General features: G+C 47.5%; 1 protein-coding gene across 1 annotated transcript in view; it reads left to right on the top strand.

The window, feature by feature from the left end:
• LOC138521615 (phospholipase A2 inhibitor and Ly6/PLAUR domain-containing protein-like) overlaps positions 1–23,889 on the top strand; it is a 293,027-nt gene that overhangs the window by 108,341 nt on the left and 160,797 nt on the right. Inside the window, exon 3 of the mRNA XM_069634573.1 lies at positions 1,184–1,333. Coding sequence (XP_069490674.1) covers positions 1,184–1,333 — 150 coding nt within the window. The remainder of the gene's footprint in view (positions 1–1,183; positions 1,334–23,889) is intronic.

The raw sequence follows: 23,889 nt of genomic DNA, 5'->3' as shown, positions 1-23,889 counted from the left end.
GGATCTGCGAAGTGAAAGAAGGAGTTGGATATAATATGACACAGAGAGATTCCTAGTCATGGTAGAGAAACTGCACAAGTAGGGTGGCCAATAGAAAGGAAGAGTGAATTTGCTGGGTGCACTAAAGAGACTGTTCTTTGCTGTGCCAGAGTCCACTCCTTGAGCATACCAAGACAGAAGCTAAAGTTTATTGGGTATTTGTTATCCAGCCTCAGGTGGATCATCATGGGGGCATCATCATGAACGAGTTGGAATGGAATGGCAAACAAGTCTCTGAGGTTAGTATACACATTCATAGAGACACTGAAGAGCCTGGTGGACATGGAAGGCCCTGAGACCCCTTGTAGGGTGATTTCTACTAGTTGAACCGGGATTGTCCCATTTTAAGCTTGCACGGTCTGTTCTGGATAAAGGATGAGTGCTCTCCTCCAATTCCCATCTGGTGTTCTATGTGATGAAGAAATATAGGGTGGTCCACTTTATCTTAATGATGATTAAGGTCAAAGAGGACGAAAAGTGCAGGATCATTTTCTTCTACAGATAAAGTACATTTGTTCTCATGTTCACAATTATTGACTTGCTCCCCTGGTTGGACGGAGGACTGATAGTCTTGGAAGAGGATGTTCTCGCAAAATAATGTTTGTTCCTTGGCATCTGCTGTAACCCTCCAAGGAATTCTTGTTCAACCTCAAATATAAGGTGTAGTTGATTCTGATACCATCTGTTGGTTTAAACAAAATTTAGAAAATTGCAAACTCTTGTACAGACATATTTGTATGTTTTATTTGTGTTCACCTGCCGTGAGATGAGAACAGCCATGTCAGATGTTCATTTCACAGCTATGAAACTGCAGTGTTGATATAAAATTTGCAGGGCCAGTATTATGTTCCCCCTTTCCCTTTGACATGCAGCTGAGATAAATGGGTGGGGGGTGGAGATAGAAGACATAAACACTAGCGCTCTAAAATGACTTGCAGGATTCGTGGTAGCAATGGTGCTCTCTTTCCCATTGCAGTCATGATTCCAGTCGAACTTGCCATAGCTTAGAGGTTCTTTCGGAGTAGTTATCATGAGATGTCCAAGGCTGCATGAGGGTACATCATGTACATTGCAGCAGCTGAAGTGACAGAGATGACAATGTTTAATGCACGTTTTTCTTTTCTGTGTTTAATTTCTTATGCAGAGCATGAGAAGCCAATTTATAATGTCTTCAAGAACTGCTCAGAGCCTGCGGCTAAGAGTGCTGTCTACAGGGTGGCCATGGTTGGGACTTCATACCAGAAAGTAGTGCATGTCTGCCGGGAGGATGGATGCAACAAACTGGATCTCCAATGTAAGTCTATGTTTCCTCCTCCTCCTCCATCTATAAAATCTTCCACTGACACCATGCTCTGCCCCTTTCTGTCTCTGTTACTCCTCCATGCATACCCCATAACCCATGTGGCCTGCAGTTCACTCCTGTTAGCTAACTTTGTTGCTGTCTAATTCCATGTCAAGTTCTCTTGTGCCTTGAATTCTCCATATCTCGCTTTGCCTCTCGCTCATCCTTCTTCATGCACCGGGTTCTGTAAGGATATTTGGCGTGTTACAGCACAGAGTACAGCACTACTGCACGGGTAGCATTTTTTTTTGACGCAGCACCACCACATGGGTGTGGTGCATTGCTATATGTGTTGCCAGAGTAACATGGACATATAAGTAAAGACAGGCTATTCAGTCAAAAACGATTTTTACATATAAGATGCAAATCTATTTTTACAGTTAAAAGCACACATGTGCACATTCAAAATGCACACTATTTTTCACCTGAAATGCCTATGTTGCAAGAGACACATTTGAAAATTAATAACTAACCTTATTAATAACTAACCTGACTAAAAAAACTTCATTTAACATAACCCACTAATAAAAATATGTCTCCACTGCAGAATTAGGCCTACTCTGAAAGTGAACTTTTAAACGCACATTCATTTTTTTTTTCTCTGCTGCTCTGTCCACATAACTACAGGAAGCAAAGAGCTCGAAAGGAACAGGAAATCAGTTTGTTACAATTGCCACTGTGCAAAAAGAACCATTGTTAAAAGTAGGAGGATAGAACATGATTGATTCTGATTGGAGCAGCGTCATAGCAAGTATCATGCTAAAGGCTGTGATTAGAACTTTGCTGGAGAAGCTTGAGGGGAGGGGGAGAACAATCGAGATCTTGCAGAGCTGGGAGAAGGACCTGTTTCCTGGCTGGGGCATTCCTGCTGCAAAAGCTGAGAGTTCCCGGCAATAACCCCGGTTTGAGAACGGCAGACGCTTGTTCTCACTGGGGTTGATTTTCAAGGGAGCCAAATTCAGAAAGAGAATAGCCGAAGAAAACTCATGCTGAACAGATAAGGTAATTATAGAAGCGAGTGGGAGCTGTGCGAAAGTGTGCGAAACTGTTCAGTCAGTGTATTAAAGGGAGTCTCAGTCTCTTATCTTATTTATTTAATGTTACCAATTGAATATATTCTTGCAGCTCTCTGTTCATTTTATCACAAATAATGTTGTACCATTTCATTTATTTCTATAAAAAAAGTTAAACTGTGTTTAAAAGAAATTTCTATAATACAAAAACATTTGAAAACAGATAGCTAGTGTGTATTATTTCTCTCTTTCATTTTGAATGGGGAAAGGTTTAAACATGGGGAGATTTTTAAACAGTGTAATTGTCATTTTAAGGCAGATGTGTGCATGATTCTATTCAGTATGGACAGTTGTGAGTGACTGTAGCATAGCCTGTTGGAGGTACATGAGTCAACAGGAAGAGAGACTCTCTGGACATAGTTCCCTACCGTATATAAGGTAGTGGAAATTACCACAAAAATACCACAATAGCCCATGGTGGCACACAACACTAACACTGAAAATGTGGTATCCCTAAAATGTAGGCCTGAGGCCTCTCTAGTGATCAAGAACAATCTAGATAAAGAACAAGGGATGTTGGATATTGGGGCCACAAATAAACCAACCACTATACCAACCAACCACGCAAACTACCGCGCATACCATCTAAATAGGTCTGAATTCTGAAATAATGCAATGTATTATTGTCATGTGTGACCCAATATGAATACAGAGAGTGATTATTGCTAAAGGTATTTTGGCGGTAAGAAAATACCGCAAAGCCCCAAATATCCACAAAATACCCAACAGTTCCAATGTCTAATAACGCATAATATGTCCTTCTCGCCTTGCATACCTTAACTCTCAGGGCCTCATTACACGGAAGGCGGTAAGGGTTAACGGTCACCGGTAATGGTACCGGTGACTGTTAACCCTTACCGCCTTACTACGAGGTCCCTTTGCGGGTTGGTACTTTAATGGCTGCTTTTTAGCAGGCGTTAAACACCAACCCGCAAAGGGACCAGGGTGCTAATTACGGTACCGCAATTTGCGGTACCGTAATTAGCACCTTCCCCGTTCCCAATATGCCCTATGGAGCAAAAATGGGAATGGGGAAGGGAAATGGGGGAAGGGGGAATTACCGCCCCGCCAACCTTGGAATAGGGCGGTAATTCCCCTTTCCTCCAAGGCGGTGCCGGTATTTTACCGGCATGGACCAAGGTGCTACTTGGTCCATGCCTTGGTCCACCGCCTACCGTGTAATGAGGCCCTCAGTCTTCCTCATGCTTGCAGATCACGACTTTGGCGGTAACCCTTAAATCCGGCGGTAGCGCTATTACCACTGGATTTAAGGGTCCACCAAATCAGGACTTCGGCAGATTTCACCCCAGCTCTGAGCTGGGGGGAAATCCGCTCTAAATTTGCGCCATTACCGCCGGTGGGAAATCCGCCGGCAGTAAGAGCGCGAAAATTCCACTTTGATCCTAATGGGGAATGGGGCATTCCCGAATGGGCTCAATGGGGAATGGGGATTAACATTACCGTCGAACTCGTGTTCCGGCGCTATTAGCGCCGGGGAGTTCGGCGGTAGGGCTAATTCCGCCGGCGGTAATACCACCAGCGTTACCGCCAAAGTCGTGATCAGGCCCATATCATCTCTGTCTGCATATGTCAGGGCATTTGTCTCTCTTTATCACCACTTGGCATCATATTCCACACTTCTGTTCAAGGGTACAGTAAGTTTCACCTTCCATGGTGCCCAGAGACTGCACCCCTCATCTCATTTGGTTAATTTCCAACCTCTATAAAGTGCTTGATATGTTTAACGCTTAGAAATCGCCTACATAATATTCTACAATCTTTTCGAATACAAAGTCCAAAAGTCATTAAAAGATCAATATAAATGTCTGAAAAGGTGGAAAGTTATCACAAAAGGAAGAGAGAAGTGGTTTAGTCTCTGTTTTCAGAAACATTCTTATTAAACACAAATTAAAGAAATAGAATATTCGTCTAACAACTGAACTGTTGCCAAATATAAAAGTTCGGCTCTGGCAATAAACAGTCAATAAGCGCATCATACTGTTCAGTCTGACCCATAGTAAAATAAAAATTAGGCAAGGACCCTGAGAGCTGAACAGATCGTTTTGAGTTACTGCAAAATATTTCTTTCTTCAACACCAATAATATTTACAGGCCTATTTATGGAATTAATGTGCGCTGAAAATTTCTGCGCAAGTGTGCGAAAGCGTGCGAATCGCAGCGCAAGTGCGAAAATCGCAGCGAAACCCATGCACATAGATTCATGGAAGTCCGTGCGCGCGTAAATCCATGGATGTGCACTGAAATCCTGCGTGGCGCACAGCAAAAGCACACATAGCGCGGCGCACACACAAAAGTAGGCGGTACACAGGCGTAACACGCAGAATGAGGAACAAAGCATGAAAATGTGGGCGTTACCGGGGAAGTACAGGCGGCAAATGCGCGGAACGCCCACACGCGCGCCTACAACACGTATTCATGGAATCAAACAGGGCTAACGCATGCGTCAAAAAAGACGCGCTAATCCGGAAACACGTAAGCCAGACCATCGCAGAATAAAAGTGCGCACAATCAACAAACAAGCTCAGACACTACGATGAATATACCGTTCCTCGCAGCAGGGGTCGTGGGATACCGCAGGAGGAGGAGGAGGAGGATAGTCAGGGCCAGAATGTTTACACCCAGGACCAGACTTTTTGGGATGCCTGATGACCAGGTGTATGGGAGGTACAGGTTTCCACCTCACATAATACTCGACGTGGTGAGTGAGTGGGAGGATGACCTCACATTTCCCACCCTGTGCTCCGAAGCACTGAGCCCCTTGGAAAAGGTGCTCAATGTACTGCACTTCTTGGCTACTGGGTCATTTCAGCGGACAAGTGCCATAGTGGGGGGAGGCGTCACAGGCCACGCAGTCACGCTGCCTACACCGGTCTTGGCCATCATGACTGCACGGCCATCAGTCCACAGGCACATATACCTGCCCAGAACACCTGCAGAAAGGCAGGCTGTTGTCCAGGATTTTTACGGGGTGGCACACTTCCCCAAAGTGCTAGGTGCCATTGATTGCACCCATGTGGCTCTACGTCCTCCCAGGGCATCAGAGCACATCTATAGAAACCGCAAGCACTGGCATTCCATCAACGTGCAGGTAGTATGTGATGCCAAGGGAATCATCACCTCAGTGTATGCCAACTATTCAGGGTCCACCCATGACAGTTTCATATACAGAATGTCCACCCTAAACCGGGACCTAGAAGCTGGGCGGCATGGCGATACATGGCTGCTTTGTGAGTATAAATGCCACTGCACATGCATGCATGTCAGATACTGAGTAATGTCACAACCCCATTAATGATACCCATCATTACCTCCCCAGGGGACAGTGCCTACCCTCTGAGCACCCACATGATGACGCCAATTCGGAACCCCACCACACCACCCGAGGTAAGACACAACACAGCCCATTTTGCAACCTGGGGCATAGTGGAGCGCACATTTGGAGTGCTCAAGTCACGCTTTGGCTCCCTTGACCGTTCTGGTGGGCAGCTGCTATACACTCCCCCAGTAGTGTGCAGGATCATAGTGGCAGCATGTGTCCTGCACAATGTTGCAACATGCCGGGGCCTGTTGGTGGACATGGTGGTGCCCCCACATCCTCAACCACATGCACGGCCGCTGCGCATGGGAGGGGAAAGGGCACGTGGTGAGGCAGCCCGTACGCAGCTGGTGGCTAATTACTTCACCTAAAATCACACCCCTGTGGAGTGCACACAGCCCTGACACATACCAGCTGACAATCAATGATGATGACATAAGGGACAGTCAACTGTCACAACCATACCAGCCTGAGATTGGTCACCCGGAAGTGTTACATTGTGTGCACCCCTACCTACCGAAAGACAACCAATGCTGTGTCATTAAAAGACATAGATTCATGCTGCATGAATGACTACCCCCTAGCAAAATACAACATGAAAATAACGCCATGTCACAAAACCCCTCCCCATCCCCGCCACCCAACACACCATGGCATGTCATGCAACGTGAAAGCAAACAAAGCAATGCACAAAACCTGACACAAGTGTCACAAAGTGCACTGTCCCAATTAGAAACAGCCCACAGACAATATGCTCCCAGTAATCAATAACAAACAGCACACATGACCAAATACTTACCACCAACACAATACAGCAGCACAGCATGAAACATTGCAAAAACATGACAGTACAAAGTCAAAGTAGTGGTAGTCTTACAACCTGAATAAACCATCACATCAACCCCTTCCAACTGCAGAGTGTTACTGCCATGCAAATGTGTCAGTGTACTGCATACAACATGAACGCCATCTGCAAAGGAGACGGCCTTGTGAAGACATGAAGAAGGTACCTGCAAATTTTGAGGAAGACATGGATGCACAAGCACATATCAATACACCATGCAGTGTTCAATACAACAACAATACCCACTAGGGATGTACACACAGTATTGACTACAGACTGCCCACACAGCTCATGGGAGCCCTATGTCACTGTGTAAGTCACTGTCACTTGGTCACACCCTTTACAAGCCCATGGAAATGGGAAGCAGGAGGGGTGTGTGTGTCACGAACCCAAGCATCTAACCCAAACTCAGGACAAGCCTGCATGTGCACAGCCGGAATACACAGTGGATGCCCACGGGAGCCAAACAAGGCAACACACTGTAAAAAAAAAAAAAAAAAAAAAAAAAATGGCCATGTGGGCTCCAAGGGGGGGGGGGCACCCAGGAGTTTCGAGGACAGGGTGCACACCAACACCCACCTGTGTGGATGTTGCGGAAAAAAAATACCTCCATGGGCTCTTGGCCTGCACGGCTATGCCATTGTGGGAGAACTGCTGTCGATCTCTTCACCCTCTGCTGCTGCATCTGGAGGTGGTGGTGCTATGGGAGGCAGCCCACGCGAAGCCCTGGTATGGTCCTCCATGGCAGCAAGCATGCAGGTCTGGAAGGTCTGATTCTGGAGGATGATAGTGCGGAGATCCCCATGCAGCACCTCACGGGTTGCCTGCATTTCTGCATGCATGGCCTTGCGTGATGCCCGGATCTCCTCACGGGTTGCCTGCAGCTCAGCTGAGAGCGAACGTGTGAGCTGCTCCAGCTGCTGTTCTGCCCTAAAATTTCGGGAAGCCTCAAGTTCAAGCAGAGTCTCCCTGACGTTATGGAGTTTTACCCTCAGGGCTTCCCTGTGGCTCTGTGACTCTATTGCAATGGCTTTGCGTAGAGTCTCCAGTGCCGCCCGTAGGTCCCTGTTGGACGCCAACATGTCTTCCCTTTGTGATTGGCAAATGGAGTCTGTTGCCTGCTGTTGTTGCTCCATCTACCTTTCAGGGGGGATAATGGAAGTGGCCAACCTCTCCATTGCCTGAGCCCTCATTTCAACTGATGCTGCCTATTGGGTTGCCATACCGTACATGGAGTTTTCCCATACAGTATTGCCTGGTGGCGCACGGCCACCGCGTCGGCGGGCACCACACCTGTTTGGGGCAAGCCGATCTGCACCTTGCTGTGCTGGCACTGCCTGAGGCTGCAGGACTGCATTCCCCCTCTGATCTTCTGGCCCAGGAACAGGATCAGATGTTGTGGAGTGTGACCCTGCATCCGTAACCGCCAAAGGTGGACCTACCAACACTGACATCCCCATAGAGGGTTCTACCCCTGGTGCAGGTGGGTTGGACAGAACAGAATCCCTGCCAGAAGCACTCACCTGCAACAGCACATAAGTCTCATCATCCGATTCAGCACCTGAATAGAGGTCTGGGGAGGTGCACCCAGAGATACCCCTGGACAGTATGGTCTGCAGTAACAAAGGGTTTTCACCCACCACCACACCACGTCCTCCACTGGTGCCCGGTCGTGGCTGAGATCCCTCCCGGATCTGCACCATCTCCTCAACCTCAACAGCATCAAGTGTGTCATCACCTGCAAAAAACATGAAATACAACAAATGGAAACAGGCATGAGCACCATAGCACACACATAGGCCTGACAAGACAGAGATCCTGTACATGATTTACACATGTCCCACATGACTATAACCCTGGCATGCATGCACTGTCAATGAGTTGGAAGGGGAGGCAAAAAGCAGACACTGAGGACTCCAAGATGGAAAAGCAACACACTTGCTGCATGGTGGGTAGCACTGGCATCACACATTAGCCTGTGAGTGGCATGTCCAATACACATACATGACACATCCCAGCACACAGGTGGCATGTAGCATAGCCATGGTACATTAGACAACTACAGCGATATGTCAGTGAATGAGTACTGTCACCCATCAATGTGAGATGGACATGATGAGCTGAAAAATCCTAAATAGTGTGGCAAAATATGCATGTGCCACACACTGCAACACATCAAGTGTACAATAATACAGTGATTGTAGGCAGATGTACACATCAATGGTTGGTCACTTTAACATGTCAGGAAACAACTATCATGTTCCACATGCAAACAGGCCCTAAAAATAAATGTGAGCAGGCCAATGCTCTATCGGCCTGAATGGTCTAATTATTCACATAACCAGCTAACAAATGTGGCCCAATTTGTGGTGTAATCAATGACAGAAGCATGTCACATATGTGGCATTAGGGCTGAGAAATGCGTAGCAAAAATGGGAGAATTGGAATAATCAGCCTGAATGAACACGGAAAAAATATGAACAATGTTGTTGCAAGATGACAGTTCAAGGGCAACTGCAGTAATGTGGCGCTAATTGGCTACTGTGGGCAGAAGGGATACTGTCATGCCCAAATCCAAGGCACGTTAATGTATTGGAGGAAGCACATGGGTGACCCATACCACTCTGGAGTACACATCCTCACCTGGCACTCAATCAGAACCCGTCACCCAAACAACATACACATGGATTATACACACATGCATGGGCACTCACTGGACAATGCTTTGTAATCGGTTAGGTCTCCCACGCCTTGGATCTGTTCCTCTGTGACGAAGGTTCCAGCAACAGACTCATGTTCAGTGAATTTGTTGTCCTCTGGTGGAGACCCACCGCCAGTCACCAGAGTAGAGGCATGATTTGAGGCCAGCTTGTTCTTTGCTCTGCGTTTCAGGTCATTCCACCGCTTGTAGCAATCATCAGCTGTGCGCCTCACAAATCCAAGGGCACTAATGTGGTCCGCGATGGTCTGCCAGTGTGCCCTACTTTGACCAGGTCTAGTCTTGCACCCTGCAGTCACCACCATTTCGCGGCTATGTGCCGACACATAGGCCACAAGTGCATCAAGTTCGGTGTCATTAAGGCTAGGTTTCCTTGATGTGCCGGAGTGTGTAGCCGTGTCTGGAGTCTCAGCCTGTAGTGCCAGAGCACCTTTCTTCTTCTTTTTCGAAGGTGGTGCGGATCCTGAGTGGCTTACGCCGCTCTGGTCAGTAGGGGCAGAAGTGCCAGTGGACTGTGTACTAGGAGTGTGCAAAGGCACAATGACCATAGGTCTTGGTGCAGGCATTGGCTGCAGGGTGATGGACCTGGGCTGACACTGTCCCGGCTGGGAGACTCAGAGCTGGGGTGGATAGAGCTGCAGCTGCCCCTGCAGCCTCCCCACCCTGCCTACTTGGGGCAGCAGATGACATTGCTGCCCCAGATTCACGTGGCCTGGTGACACCACCACACGTGACTTAGACTTGCTGACCTGGAAGTTAGCCTGGGAGTCTTCCTGTGCCGGTTCAGGTGCCACAACGGGCCGGTCCAACAAGGGCTGAGCTGGGATGGTGTCAGCTACGTTTCCCACAAGCATGGGTGTCCCTGATTGGTCCTCCACACATGGGGGTCTAGGGACACCCTGCAAATCCTGGCCACGTCCCCTACCGTACCCACCACGCCCACCTTTGAAGGTCGGCCGCCTATGCCTCCCTAACCGCTTGGTCGCCTCCCAAACATGGCACTGATGTTGTTGTGCGTATGGGAGTAGCAGTAAACTATTGTCCTGGGCAATTGAGGGTGAAGGGGGTAGAGTACTAGATGGAATTCGTACCCTAGTGCTCTAGCAAGGCTGTCTGTGACCCCTGGGGGAAGATGACGAGTCACACAATGCACAGGCAACCCGAAAACAAAAATGAACATGCACGCAACCCCTCGTTCACCACGTGCGTGGAAAAATGAACCCGCACTACGCTGTGGAACCCAGAAACACAAAAATGAGCGTACGCGTAATACACGAAGCCTACAATGACCTCTGAAGGGGTACGCGACACACAGGGCAAACACAGTGTGGAAATATGTGCGCAACTCACCGTATGCCTGAAAAAAGAACGTGAAAAAGACACGAGTGTGCGCGTTGGCAACACCCCCGCCAAAAGAAGAATTGTACGCTGTCTAAGGAAACAGGACAAAAGAAGAAGTGAACGCTGTTTGAGGAAACAGGCACAACAAAAAATTGAACGCTGTCAGAGGTAACAGGGAGTACGAACTTGAAACGCTGTGAAGTAATCGCGTGTGAACCGACAAGAAGTACAAAATTCACCCACCCGCTCTCCACGAAAAGCACGTACAAGTAAATGGTGTCCTACACGTACCTTTTAAACCAGCCCACACGTACAACATCAAAGGCCCTTTCCTCCAATTACATGAGCTGACGCTTGGACGTGCAGTTTTTGCACGTGTACGATGAACATGCACCCCTGTTGAGGGAAACGCCCTTGTGCGTTACGTCACAGATGCGCTTACGCGCTAAAGGGCTTTTGGTCCAATGAATTCACGTACATGCAGTGTATTCCCGTGCTGATTCACTATGCACCTGTTATGAGGGAAACACCAACGAGCGTAACGTCAAAGACGCGCTTACGCGTTAAGGCCCTTTCCTCGAATTACACACTGACGTGCAATTTTTTCACGTGCCAAATCACTCCGTATCAAGCTGACCACTCGACAACACACGGAAGACCACGGTCCTGCCCAGAAGGCCAAATTACTGCCCCCAAGAGCCCCAAGCCCGCTCCCACCTGCCATCTGCTTCTGCCTGCCTGCTGCCCACGTGCTCTGCTATTTGGTGCCTGCACATCAGCCAGGGGTGCAGGTGCTGTGACCACCCCTCTTGGAACTGAAGACTCCCGACTGGGATACCATTGCTCCACAGCCCAGCCCCAGGACCCAGTTGCCCACCAACATCTGCCTCTGAGGTTGCCATGTCGGGCACAACACCATCTGGCACCACTGGCAACCCCCAGCCAGAGAGGCAGAGGGCCACCAGCTTCAGTGCCAGGGAAGTTGGTGTCCTGGTGGAGCAAGCCCTGGGGCAGTATGAATCCCTCTTTGGAGGTTCGCACACCGACTATGAAAGACGGACCAGGATCTGGATGGACTTCGTGACTGCCATCAATGAGGAGGGGGTGGCAGTCCGCGACATCAAACATGTCAAGAAGCGCTGGGAAGACTTCAGGTCCAGGACCCTCGACAAGGCCCGGCACCTCTTGAAGGCAGTGGATGCCAAGGGGCGCCAGTGAAACCTATCCGGCCACCAAATGAGGGTCCTGGAACGCAGAAGCCCAGCGCTCCATGTCCAGGTCCTTGAGAGGCAGACCCATCTGGAGTTGAGCGGTAAGTGTACATGCATACTGGTTGGACGCTGTGCGTGTCGTGGTGTGCCAGCAGTGTGCAGGTTGCACATGTGTTTCTGTAGGGCCATGTATGGATGTGTATGTACAGAGGCATGAGGCTGACGATGCGAGTCCTCTCATGTGTGAGACACATGGCTGGTGTATGTGTGGATAAGCATGCAGGCCAAATGCAGATGTGGGAGCACACATGTTTGAATTACTGTGTATGTACGTTGGCATGGTTGTGGTGTCACACATGGATGTTGGTTCCAGCTGCACGTATCTACACTGTGTATATGTGCATGTGTGTGTATTTGACAAGTGTGCAACTGTGATGCAACATGGATGCATGTGGCAATGACATGTAGAAGGCTGAATGCCAGATGTGACATGGATGGCGATCTCATCACTCTGACAGTTGGTGGACATGTACACATGCATGTAAGTGTGTTGGTGTGTGTGCATGTGTTGTGTACTCCTCGTGTTTCATGTGACGTCAGGCTCACCTTCGGATGCTGATGCTGTTGTATGTGTATGTGTATGGATGGTGCTGCCTGGTGCAATATTGCTGTGGAATTGCTCATGTGTGTGTTTAGAAATTACATGTGTGTTAGGGAGTGTGATTCCATGTCTGAAGTTTGACACTGCCACTCATGTGCAACTGTCATGTGTGTATCAGTCCATTGTACAGTGCCCTGATGCCTGTGTTCTATCTCTCCCTGTCTGCAGCATCAACTGATGAAGAGGGCGGAGAGGGTGCTGTGGGGCAAAGCGGCAGGGATCGCACCACCAGCCGGAGACGCAAGGTCCGGCTCCCCTCCCAGATTGTCATCTCTTCGGGGAGTGGGGAGTCTGGTGCTGCATCCCCGGCTGCAGCTGCAGAGGGTAGGTCCAAGAGGAGATGGACTCCTCGGCAGCAGAAGGGGCAGCTGAGACCCCACAGGGTCCGACTGAGGCAGATGGCATGGAGTCATCCAGGTTGGTGGGGGGTTTGGAGGAGGAGGAGGCCGTGGAAGGGACACAAACAGGGTCTGGAGGTGGGGATTCCACTGGTGCCAGTGGTGCAGTGCAGGGCCAGGGACAGGAGGCAGCAGAGGCCGCCGCGGAGGTGCCTGTGTGTAATTCTGTCCCTGATCTTGTGACTGCACCATCCGGCACCAGCAGGGATGCCTACGTCCAGACCCGTTTTCAGGGAGGGGATGGGCGCACAACAACTGGCCTTCCTCTTCCTGCGGACGTGGCTATCCGGGACCGGGTGGAGCCTGTCCTGGCTGGGATAGCATTGCGTCAACGGGGCATGCAAGGTGACCTGCAGTGTTTTCGTGAAGACACTGGACGTCATCTTGGATGCCTCTTTGACCGCGTTGACCTACTGGGATGGGTCACCAGTGCTGGATTCCTCTGTGTGCTGGACCTTCTTGTGACCCCTTCTCTCCTGAACCACCTACGCGACAGTCATCCTCCATGCCATCTTCCCACCCATGTATCACCTGGGTACCCTGTGGAGCTGCCTTTGACCCAGCAGCCAGGTTGGTGCAGGACACATCCCTGCCACAGTCGGGAGTCGGACGTCCAGCAGGAGTGGCCACCACGACAACTCCACCCCAGCTGGAGGAGGACGTGCAGGCAGCAAGAGCCAGGATGCAGGCACAGCAGCAGCAGCTACATGGTGGGAGCAATGATGGCTCTGGGCCTTCAACATCGGAGGGGCAGGCATCGGCCAGAGGGCAGGAGGACCCAGGATTCCAAGTGTCTTCCGTGTGCCAGCGGTTGGGCCACACCATAGATGCGGAGCGGCAGCGGGCAGAAGAGGCACGGCTCACAATGGTCAGGGCGGAGAACTCCATGCGGAGGGCACTGAGGCTGGCCGAGTGCCTCGAGGCAAGTCGCAGGGAGTTGGAGGTCAACATGTCATCGTCCCTGCGAACCCTCGGGGCCATGGAAGAGGACCGCCTCCAGGACATTGAGCAGGAGTTCGATGATGCCCTGGCCCGGGACATCAAAAAGTGAGCCGTCGGACTAGCCCGCTGCCATTGTAAATAGTTAGTTAGTTAGTGTTAGGTTTCATTTTGGTTTTCATTTTTGTTTGGGGTGCTTGGACAATACCCCACATTTTTGTATATAGTTCTTCATTAGTTAGTGTATTTTTGTAGGTTTCATTTGGACAGTTGGGCTCATGGACCCAGGATTTCATCCTTGTAAATAGTTGGAGTGTGGATTTGTCTGCATTTTCTTTTTTGATTTTTCCATGGAGCAATGGATTTTACTTTTTCATTTCTGTTTGGATTTGCTTTGTTGGAAGGAGACTTTGGAGACATTTTTGATTTCATATATTTTGGATTCTGATTTCCTTTTTATATCATTATGTGACATTCTGCATTGTTTTCCTTATGTACATTGTTTGGTCTTTGGATTTCCTTCACCACATTTTGTGTTCAGTACATATGTTCCCGTACTTCAATGTGTGGTATTCTATCACTGGTTTCATGCATGTCACGATGTGGGTTTTCACATTCACTGGCACCCATTGTGTGTGTGTGACGGACATGTGTTGATGTACATGCCATTTGGGTTGTTTCATGTGATGGGCATTTCAATGTGGGTGTATGTTATGCTTGGTTGGTTATTTGGGCAGGGGTGGCGTGCCGTGGGATTTTGGTGGCCATGAGGGCCATGATTGTGGGTCATGTTAACATGTTGGGGGGGGCATGAGTGGGGGCCTGCTGGCAGGTGCCCCTCACTGCTGGGGTTTGGGGGTGCAGGGGGACATGAGTGGGGGCCTGCTGGCAGGTGCCCCTCACTGCTGGGGTCTGGGGGTTCTGGGGGACATGAGTGGGGAATGAGTGGGGGCCTGCTGGCAGGTGCCCCTCACTGCTGGGGGTTGGGGGTGCAGGGGGACATGAGTGGGTGCCTGCTGGCAGGTGCACCTCACTGCTGGGGGGTCGGGTGCAGGGGGACATGAGTGGGGGCCTGCTGGCAGGTGCCCCTCACTGCTGGGGTGTGGGGGTGCTGGGGGACATGAGTGGGGGCCTGCTGGCAGGTGCCCCTCACTGCTGGGGGGTGGGGGTGTTGGGGGACATGTGTGGGACATGAGTGGGGGCCTGCTGGCACGTGCCCCTCACTGCTGGGGGGTGGGGGTGCAGGGGGACATGAGTGGGACATGAGTGGGGGCCTGCTGGCAGGTGCCCCTCACTGCTGGGGGGTGGGGGAGCTGGGGGACATGAGTTGGTGATCATATTGCAAAGTGACATGTGGCTTGGCTGGGGGGCATACCCATGGTGTATGGGCTGCCTGAGGGACATGACCAGGGGTGCTGGGTAGTCCCCTGTGGTGTAGGCTGCCTGCAAGGGCCATGGAGGGGGTAGAAGGGACACCTGGGAGGACCCACACTGCCAATTCATGTGTGGGACTCCCCGCGCACGCCACTGGATACACGTTCCCCGCTCTGACAGCAGAATCGCATGTGAAACTTCACGTGCACCCCCCGAAATACACGTACCCCGCTCTGACAGCAAAATCGCATGTTAAACTTCCTGAAAACCCCAGTAATACATGTACACCACTCGCACAGGGCCAATCGCGTGTGAAACTCCTATGCGCACCCCAGTAATACACGTACCCCGCTCGCACAGTGCCAATTGCATGTGAAACTTCCCATGCACCCCCGAAATACACGTACCCCGCTCGCACAGGGCCATTCGCATGTGAAACTTCCCGCGCACCCCCGAAATACACGTACCACACTCGCACAGGGCCAATCGCGTGTGAAACTTCCCGCGCACCCCCGAAATACATGTACCATGCTCTCACAGGGCCAATCGCGTGTGAAACTCCCTGCGAACCCCCGAAATACACGTACCACGCTCGCACAGGGCCAATCGCGTGTGAAACTCCCCGCGCCGGGGTGTACATGTATTCGGAGGGGTGCGCGGGGAGTTTTACAGGCGTTTTCGTGGTTGGGGGGCTGTATGCTTGTCCAATGGTCTGTGCGCCATGTACGGGATTTGTGTGCTGTGCATGGCACACGGGGAGGGGTTTGGGGCGTAACTGGCGCTGCTGCCCGGTCGCTGCGCCACTCTGCGCCACGGCTGGTTTTGGATGTTGAAATCCATGAATACGCTGTGCACGGAAATGGATTTTAGAACACGCGGCTGGCGCAAACTGTCACACACGCACATTGTGCGCCAGCCGCGTGCGCCACTTGTGCGCTAGATTCTATGAATTACCCCGATAGTGTCAGCTATTATAAGCTGAAACTATTGCATTGCAGTACAAATAGGGAGTAATGACATATGAGTAGGGACACACAATTGGCAGCTATTGTTTGGTTATTTGGCCACTCATTGACTGACAATGGCCATGCTAATCCCTATGGACATTCCCACCTAGTTCCTGCCCCTTCCCACCCAAAACTCGCTTTAATGAAGCCTTACCATTAAACGTTGCACTCGACGTGCCTGCAAGTGTTTTCTTTTTCTAAGCAGTCTTCTGATTGTTGACTTAATTATAGTTTGTTAAGCTGCTACTGGTGTAATAAAATTGTCTTAGCCAGGTCTGCCTTAAGTCACTCAATTTATAATAACTTTGTCCTTCACTGAAGTCCTGTTAAAAACAAGCATGGCAAAGCCAACAGTTTTGTATTGTGTATAAGTATTAGTCATTTGCCTGGCACTGCCATACAACGGCCAGGTACTCGCAACATTTTGCACCTGCTACCATCAATGGCCAGTTAATACCACTACTGCTGTGCCTGCCGAGTGTCTTTCCCATGCCTACACAAACACCCAAACTGTTAGCATTGCCAATGCTTGTTTTTAAGGAAGCCAAATCCACAGGGTCTCGCCCTTAATAAGTGATAGATATTTACAGTCAAACTGGCAATGTAAAATAACTGAAAAGGCTGGTTAAACTGGCTGAATTCCCCAATGCGATACTCAAGAAGGAAGTCATGTCTGTCCAGAATTGATTAAGTACAGGGCAGGGTATAGACATAGAGATTAATTAAGCAGCCAAGTAGGACCATGTGGGACACATTTGAGGAAGGACTAAGGAAGGCGTGATGGTCACAGAATAATGAACTGTTCATTATTTGGGGCGTGGTTGATATTTCTGATAGATAATAACTTCTCCAGAGGTCTAGAAGGCTAGTAGCAAAACGTGCAAATAGCAATACTTGTTTTTGAGTTGTGGTGGTAACACATTTGAGTTTCAATAAGCTTTAGCGCCCTAGGGCCACGGCAATGCACTGAATAATGTGTCCAGAAGCCTGAACTAAAGGTCCTGAGCTAAGCAAGGGATGTTAAGGAGGACTTAGGGCACCTAATCGCTGACATTACCCTAGCCCCTGGGCAATAAAGATGTTGGCATCCGTCTGGTCCAGAAATAGACAATAATGAGGCAGAAAAAGTTTGCCAACAGCGTCACTGAAGATCTGAGTTGCCATGGCGACTCGCTTAACGCTGAGGGAAAGTGATGTGTGGAAGCTAGACGGGGCTGACACGCATTGACAGGCTGCTGGTGGGATGGGGACAGCGGTGTGGTATGGCAGGGGTATGAAAGGAAAGGCCACAGCGCGGGACAGATGGAGACTCGAGAGAGACTGAAATCTATGCCAAAGGGTAGCAGAAAGGTAAGCAGGAGTAGGGAGGTTGGGGAGGAGCAGTGTGGGTGAGACATTGCCCTGACAGCGATACAGAGGAGGGGATGAGCACCGAACCAAGACGGCTCCCGAGGAAAGACCATGGGCAGGAGGAACAGGACAGGGAAGGACGATAATAGTAGTCAAAAGGCCACAGGAGATGGGACAGAGGACCATCTGTCTGTCAGAGTACATCAGGAAAAACTATTTTGAGCATACAGCTGTGGGCAGTCCCCGGAGTATGTGGGGAATTCCCCTTCCTGATTGGCTGTGCCAAATGGAACATTCTGAAGGTTGTGCTTTTACTGAGTATTATTATAAGTTCACAAGTCATGTTAGTAAATTAGATATGATTTTATTTAGTAATATTGAAATAACAAAGTTCTCTTTTTAAGGTGAGCATATGAGTTGTAAACTTTTCTGAATTGAGAACAGTTTTTCTATAACCTGGTGTTAGGTATAATATAAGAGTGAAGGGTATATCGTTGCAAAAATAAGCATTATTGCATGGTTTAACGTTCTCTTTATTGTGATACATTTGTTTGGAGTGTCTTGTTGAATGAAATAGTGCTTGGAAATTGCATTGATATGTCTTGAATGGAGAGAAATTATTTCTGTTGTTTCATAGCTGCTTCTGAAGTTAGAATGCCTTGATTGTGCTCAATAACAGCAGTTATTTACTACATTCCTTACATTCTGATTGGCTTAGAGGAGGTCATTAATGACTTGTATGTGTTAATTTTATTTGTTCAGTTGGCTGGAGTGTGTAGGAATTTAGATAACAACCTCTTATAAAAAAAAAATAATATATATATATATTCACTGAAAAAACTTTGTTAAAGGTGCGTTATGGTTAATTTGGACTAATAAAAACCTATGAAATTCACTGAAAAAACATTGTTAAAGGGACGTTATGGTTAAGTTGTACTAATAAAAACCTATGAAATTCCGTTAAAAAATGTTGTTAAAAGGACGTTATGGTTACAAGTAAAATCGAAAACTCCCTGAAATTTGCCAGTTATGGTAAGTGTAGTATCGGGGATGGTAAGAAGACATCTGGATTCAGGTAAGGCACAGGAGACCAGTATATATAAAAGAAGTAAGTTTATTTATAAGTTACAGAGTTACAGTGCTAGTTATATAGAAAGGGACAGGGAGCTAAACAGATGACATCCTTTCAGTAAGGTTCTCCCATCCTGTGTTAAACTGTAGTTCTTGGAACCCTCAGGTCCCATCACATTCTATATGACATAGCTGTATTCTACTAGCAGCACTGTGTGCACCCAGTGCAGATAGATAGGTACAATACTACACATCTCCCTCTCTTCAATTGAACACACAAACAAAATATCACAGACCCGACATTTAGAGAGACTTTCCAAATTACACAATCCTTCACATCAGTAAAATCTATACAACATTCACAACCAAGAAAGCGTATCCACATTCACGTAACTAACATTCAAAACAATCAAGTACACAATTCACTCCCTGGCCTCACAGCTGCCACCTGCAAGCACATACGATCCTTTCCACACTCTCAACCATCAAAGCGTATCTCCTCCCGCTCCATCTGCCACATGGAGACAAGGGTCTGCCACACCCAGCACAACAGCATACTCACGCAACAATCATGAACTATCTAACATTCATATGAACCTATTATATTTTATCCTTATCAACATTACATTTGCCTCACAACCATAACTGCATAACTACATACACCACCATTCCTCTCCGAAACACCTGTGGTTTGCGCCATCACATATTCACATACACACCCTGCCATAAGAAACAATGAAAAATGGGAAAATGCAGAAAAGCAAACTCACAAAACAAAGATCACATTAAAACAACGCAGCTGGAAAAGAACAGCGCGAGAAGAGAATACACCGCGACAGAGACTGATCAGATCAGAGTCCAAGTGCAAAAGATCTTTGAAAACAAAATTGTTTTGAATGCAGCGAAAAAAAATGAAAGCATCCAAGGTTTCAAAAACATGTTAGGCCAAGGAATCTAAACCGGTAAAATATTCATATGCATGCCATAAGTAATATGCCCAAAAATTTGTATACATACCACGCAACATCTGTGTCACATTTAACCATAGGGCTCTCTCATTTAACATGAAAATCACTCATTATTTTCACTCATGTATTACATGGCATCAGAACGATGCTGTGCCACTTAAATTATACTTATTGCAATCCACATCATGGATAATATATCATTAATGAACATATTTCCCCTTTGGATTGATACACATTTAAAATATCAATATGCATTGCAGATATATGTGAAATGCAGCATTTGGAGACCTGAAAATCCTATAATATTGTTAAATACTACACGCAGGAAAAAAAACATTTTCTTTTTCTTTGTGTTGTTTGTTGGATAGGTTGTTGGTGTGATATAGTGTTATGCATAAATACACCCACTCATCCTCATATAGTAAATGCAATCACCAATTGCACTCTGTCACCCTTTTAAATATTAGGACTCACCATTCCATACAATCATGGCACAATCCACTTCATAAAGTACATCAGCTTAAATCATAAATAATAATAATACATTGCTCCAGAAATAAACGTGCATTTAAATTCCTTTAAACATTGAAAAACATAACACATTAAAACTGCAGATTGTCCATGAAATGCACGAAGAAATATGATTGCAGCAAACAAAACATGACCGAACTACTAAGTACAATGAAACAACTGTTGCACAGTCCATGAATTGCACGTAGAATAAGTTCCGTTAAAGGAAGAAAACAAAACAGTACCTTCATTGTCCACTTCAGAACGGAATGGAAAGTCTTTCTGGTGCACCCGTGCTTCGTTATTGAAAAGCACAGGCATTTTCCATTGACAGCACTGGAGCGAAAATAATAGTATAAAGAAGTTATGTGCACCTGGCAGCATATTAACATCAACCTTCATGAATTGGAAATGTCTGCAGAGGCAGCACCAGAGCGAAAACACTACTCAGATCAAAGATAGTTCCTCAAACAGTTAAACAATTGAATTCGAACATTTGTCCAGCTGTACTGAATGCAAAGGAAAAATCCAATGCCTAATATTGCCGTATGTAACTAATTGCTGCCAGTAGGGAACTTCCATCTGATGACACGATGACTCCTCGATACTAAAAGCATCCATCCCTTCCGCATTCGTCATCGCGTAATTTCACGTATGTACGGCCTTTCCTCAAATCACTTCATGTGCGGTCACAGAAGCAAAAACAAACGTGTGATCGAATCAGCTGACAGGAATACTCATAAATCCAGGATTTGCAGCTCTACTAATACGCTCCGGGCGTTCCATTGCGTCATCACTTCAATAAAAAGTTTCATGCCGTACAGAGCTCCAACACGGTAAAAGTGTGAACGGTCAAAGCGCATGCCACGCAGCATAAATAGACATTCAAATGCCCCAATAGCTATCGTGATGACCGCAGCAACTACAGTCTGGCCCGAAGCTAAACCCAACATACTGCACTAGCATGCAGTTTCACCACACGCTGCAGCGCTGCATTCATTGTAAAATACTTAAATGGAGAGCAACCAGCATACCTCGCAGCTGCCATATATGTGCAAAACCACACGCCATGTTCAGGCTGCCTGTCCTTAAATAATGAACGGCTCATTGCATCAGAATCTCCTTAGCCCTGTAACTCGGCAGCTTGTAAAAGCAGTCTGGCTCTTAATTTAAACTCTGCCGCAACGCCCCATCACATGCTGCACAGTACCTCAGTTTGTAGATAAATCAGGATACTCCTCAGAAGGCTGCCTGCCATATAAATATAAAATAGCAGGACTTATACCTTGCGCAGGATACAATGAAATCCTCTCATAGAAAACCGGCGCTGGGCATCATCACAGCTGGGCGCATCATGGAACTCTGCCAAAAGCATTTTTATGATGCCAGGAGTCAGCAGAAATTTCATCAGTGGGTCCTTTTATCTCGGGATCAACAGGCAAAACATATGACAGTCCAACTGGAACCAGCAACCGCCTGTTAATCCCATCCTCGTCGCCATTTGTAGTATCGGGGATGGTAAGAAGACATCTGGATTCAGGTAAGGCACAGGAGACCAGTATATATAAAAGAAGTAAGTTTATTTATAAGTTACAGAGTTACAGGGCTAGTTATATAGAAAGGGACAGGGAGCTAAACAGATGACATTCTTTCAGTAAGGTTCTCCCATCCTGTGTTCAACTGTAGTTCTTGGAACCCTCAGGTCCCATCACATTCTATATGACATAGCTGTATTCTACTAGCAGCACTGTGTGCACCCAGTGCAGATAGATAGGTACAATACTACAGTAAGCTAAGCAACCATAACTCACGCCCCCACTGTGCACTGCTAAAACTAACACCCAGGACATCAAAGATGACATCACAAATATCATTGATGACATTGCAGCCCCTGAAATGGGGGATAAAGGCCATTAGCACCCCTGGTTCCCAAAGCGGGAACCCAGGGTGCTAAAACAGAGATGTTTATTCATATAGCCGGACACCTGCGGCGTCCCACTGTAGGAAAGAAAATCCTTTTCCAAGACAGCCAACATGGAAAGAGAATGCAGGGCTCCGTGCACAGCCCCTCTTCCCTTGCCATGGTAGCCTGCAAAACCCTATGAACATATCACCACAAGCACTTTTTTTCCCTTTGAAACCTATCCTACCTTCGAATAACTTTACCACATAGCTGGTCCCAGGTAGACATAGCCACTTTAACACCATTTTTCGTCCCTAGCAGTCATGGCCAGTAGCCAGATTGTCTGCGTCATGACCTTATGCTATGACCAAGACAATCTGGCAACTGCCCACGGCCACAGGCTATAACTCAGTCGTCAAAGGTATATGACTATTTTTTGTACCTACATTATTACACTTGTCAAAAAATAAAACACAGGCACATTTGCAAAACCATGCTTTAATGTCCTTGCCAATGCTCCTCACGAGTTTGCTCGAAACCCGCCAATGTTTTATTATTTAAAAAGTGTCAAAATATATGTACCTACAATAGTCATATAACTTAGCCCCCACTTGACAAAATCCATTCAGTCTTTACACAAACATTGAAGGTTGGGTCTATAATCTTTCTCAAAACTTTTGTCCACATTTGTCAAATAGCAACAAAGTTATAAGCCATTTAAAAATGTTGATACCCCCCTCTAATTTCGCCCCCTGTTGAGACAATCCCACCAAACTTTAGAAAGCCATTTAAATCTAGATCCAAAATCGCTTTGCCAAATGTTGTGCAGATTCGTCAAATGACACCACATTTATATGCTTTTACATTATTTTGGGACCCCCCCTCTAATTTTGACAGAATCCCACAAAACTTTACAAAACCATTCAGGGTTCGTCCTAGAATAAAATTCTCAAATTACATGCAGTTTCACTGAGTGGCGCCAAAGTTATAAGCCATCCAAAAACTGCTTTTGCCCAACCCTGTAATGCAGAAATAGGTACAGATTTCCTCGGACATCTGAAGTGTCTGCAAACACCACAGGACTGCCCAAGGACATCTGGAGTGTTCGCGGACTTTCGGGTGGGTGAAACAACCCGTTTTCTGGCTTTTAATGGCCATACCCCATCCCATCCTCATCCCCCCACCTCTCCAGAGATTGTTTGTTGAGTTTGACAAGTGAAATGCTGTTTTTTTTAAATGTTTTCACCGCGCTGTCCACGGACCCCCAAATAGTCAGCGAATCCAAGATGACGGGCATTTTAGGAAAACCGACGCATTTCACGTTTTCCCACCAGCCAATCAGCAACCGCGTCCCGATGTCCGCGGACCACGCAAAAGTCCCAAATTCTTTCAGCCAATCAGAGGCCAGTCTGCGAACAGCACAGCCAATCAGAGGACCGAACAGGGAAGTGAGTCTGCGGAGCGGACATAGATATCACTAATTTGTTTTACTTACATTTTTGTTGTTTAAAAAAAAACTACTGGACGGATTTACACCATATTAACAAAAGCATGCTTTCAGGACCAAACCGCCACTCCTGCCGCAAATTTGGTGAAAATCCGTCCAGCGGTTTGGGCTGTTGGCGTGAGTAAAGTTTTTCCCATTATGTCTATGGAAAAAAAAAAATGTTGGGACCCCCCTATAACTTTGCCCCCCTTGACCAAAAATCACCAAACTTTGCAAAGAAATTCAGAGTGGGCCATATGCTTTTTTTGCAAAGTTTGGTGAGTATTTGTCCATGGGGAGAAAAGTTATAAGCCAC

Source organism: Ambystoma mexicanum, chromosome 1q (assembly GCF_040938575.1).
Source record: "Ambystoma mexicanum isolate Mex_15411 chromosome 1q, UKY_AmexF1_1, whole genome shotgun sequence".
Taxonomy (NCBI): Eukaryota; Metazoa; Chordata; class Amphibia; order Caudata; family Ambystomatidae; genus Ambystoma; species Ambystoma mexicanum.
The sequence above is the reverse complement of the archived record's forward strand: the minus strand, read 5'-3'. Positions and strand labels throughout refer to the sequence as shown.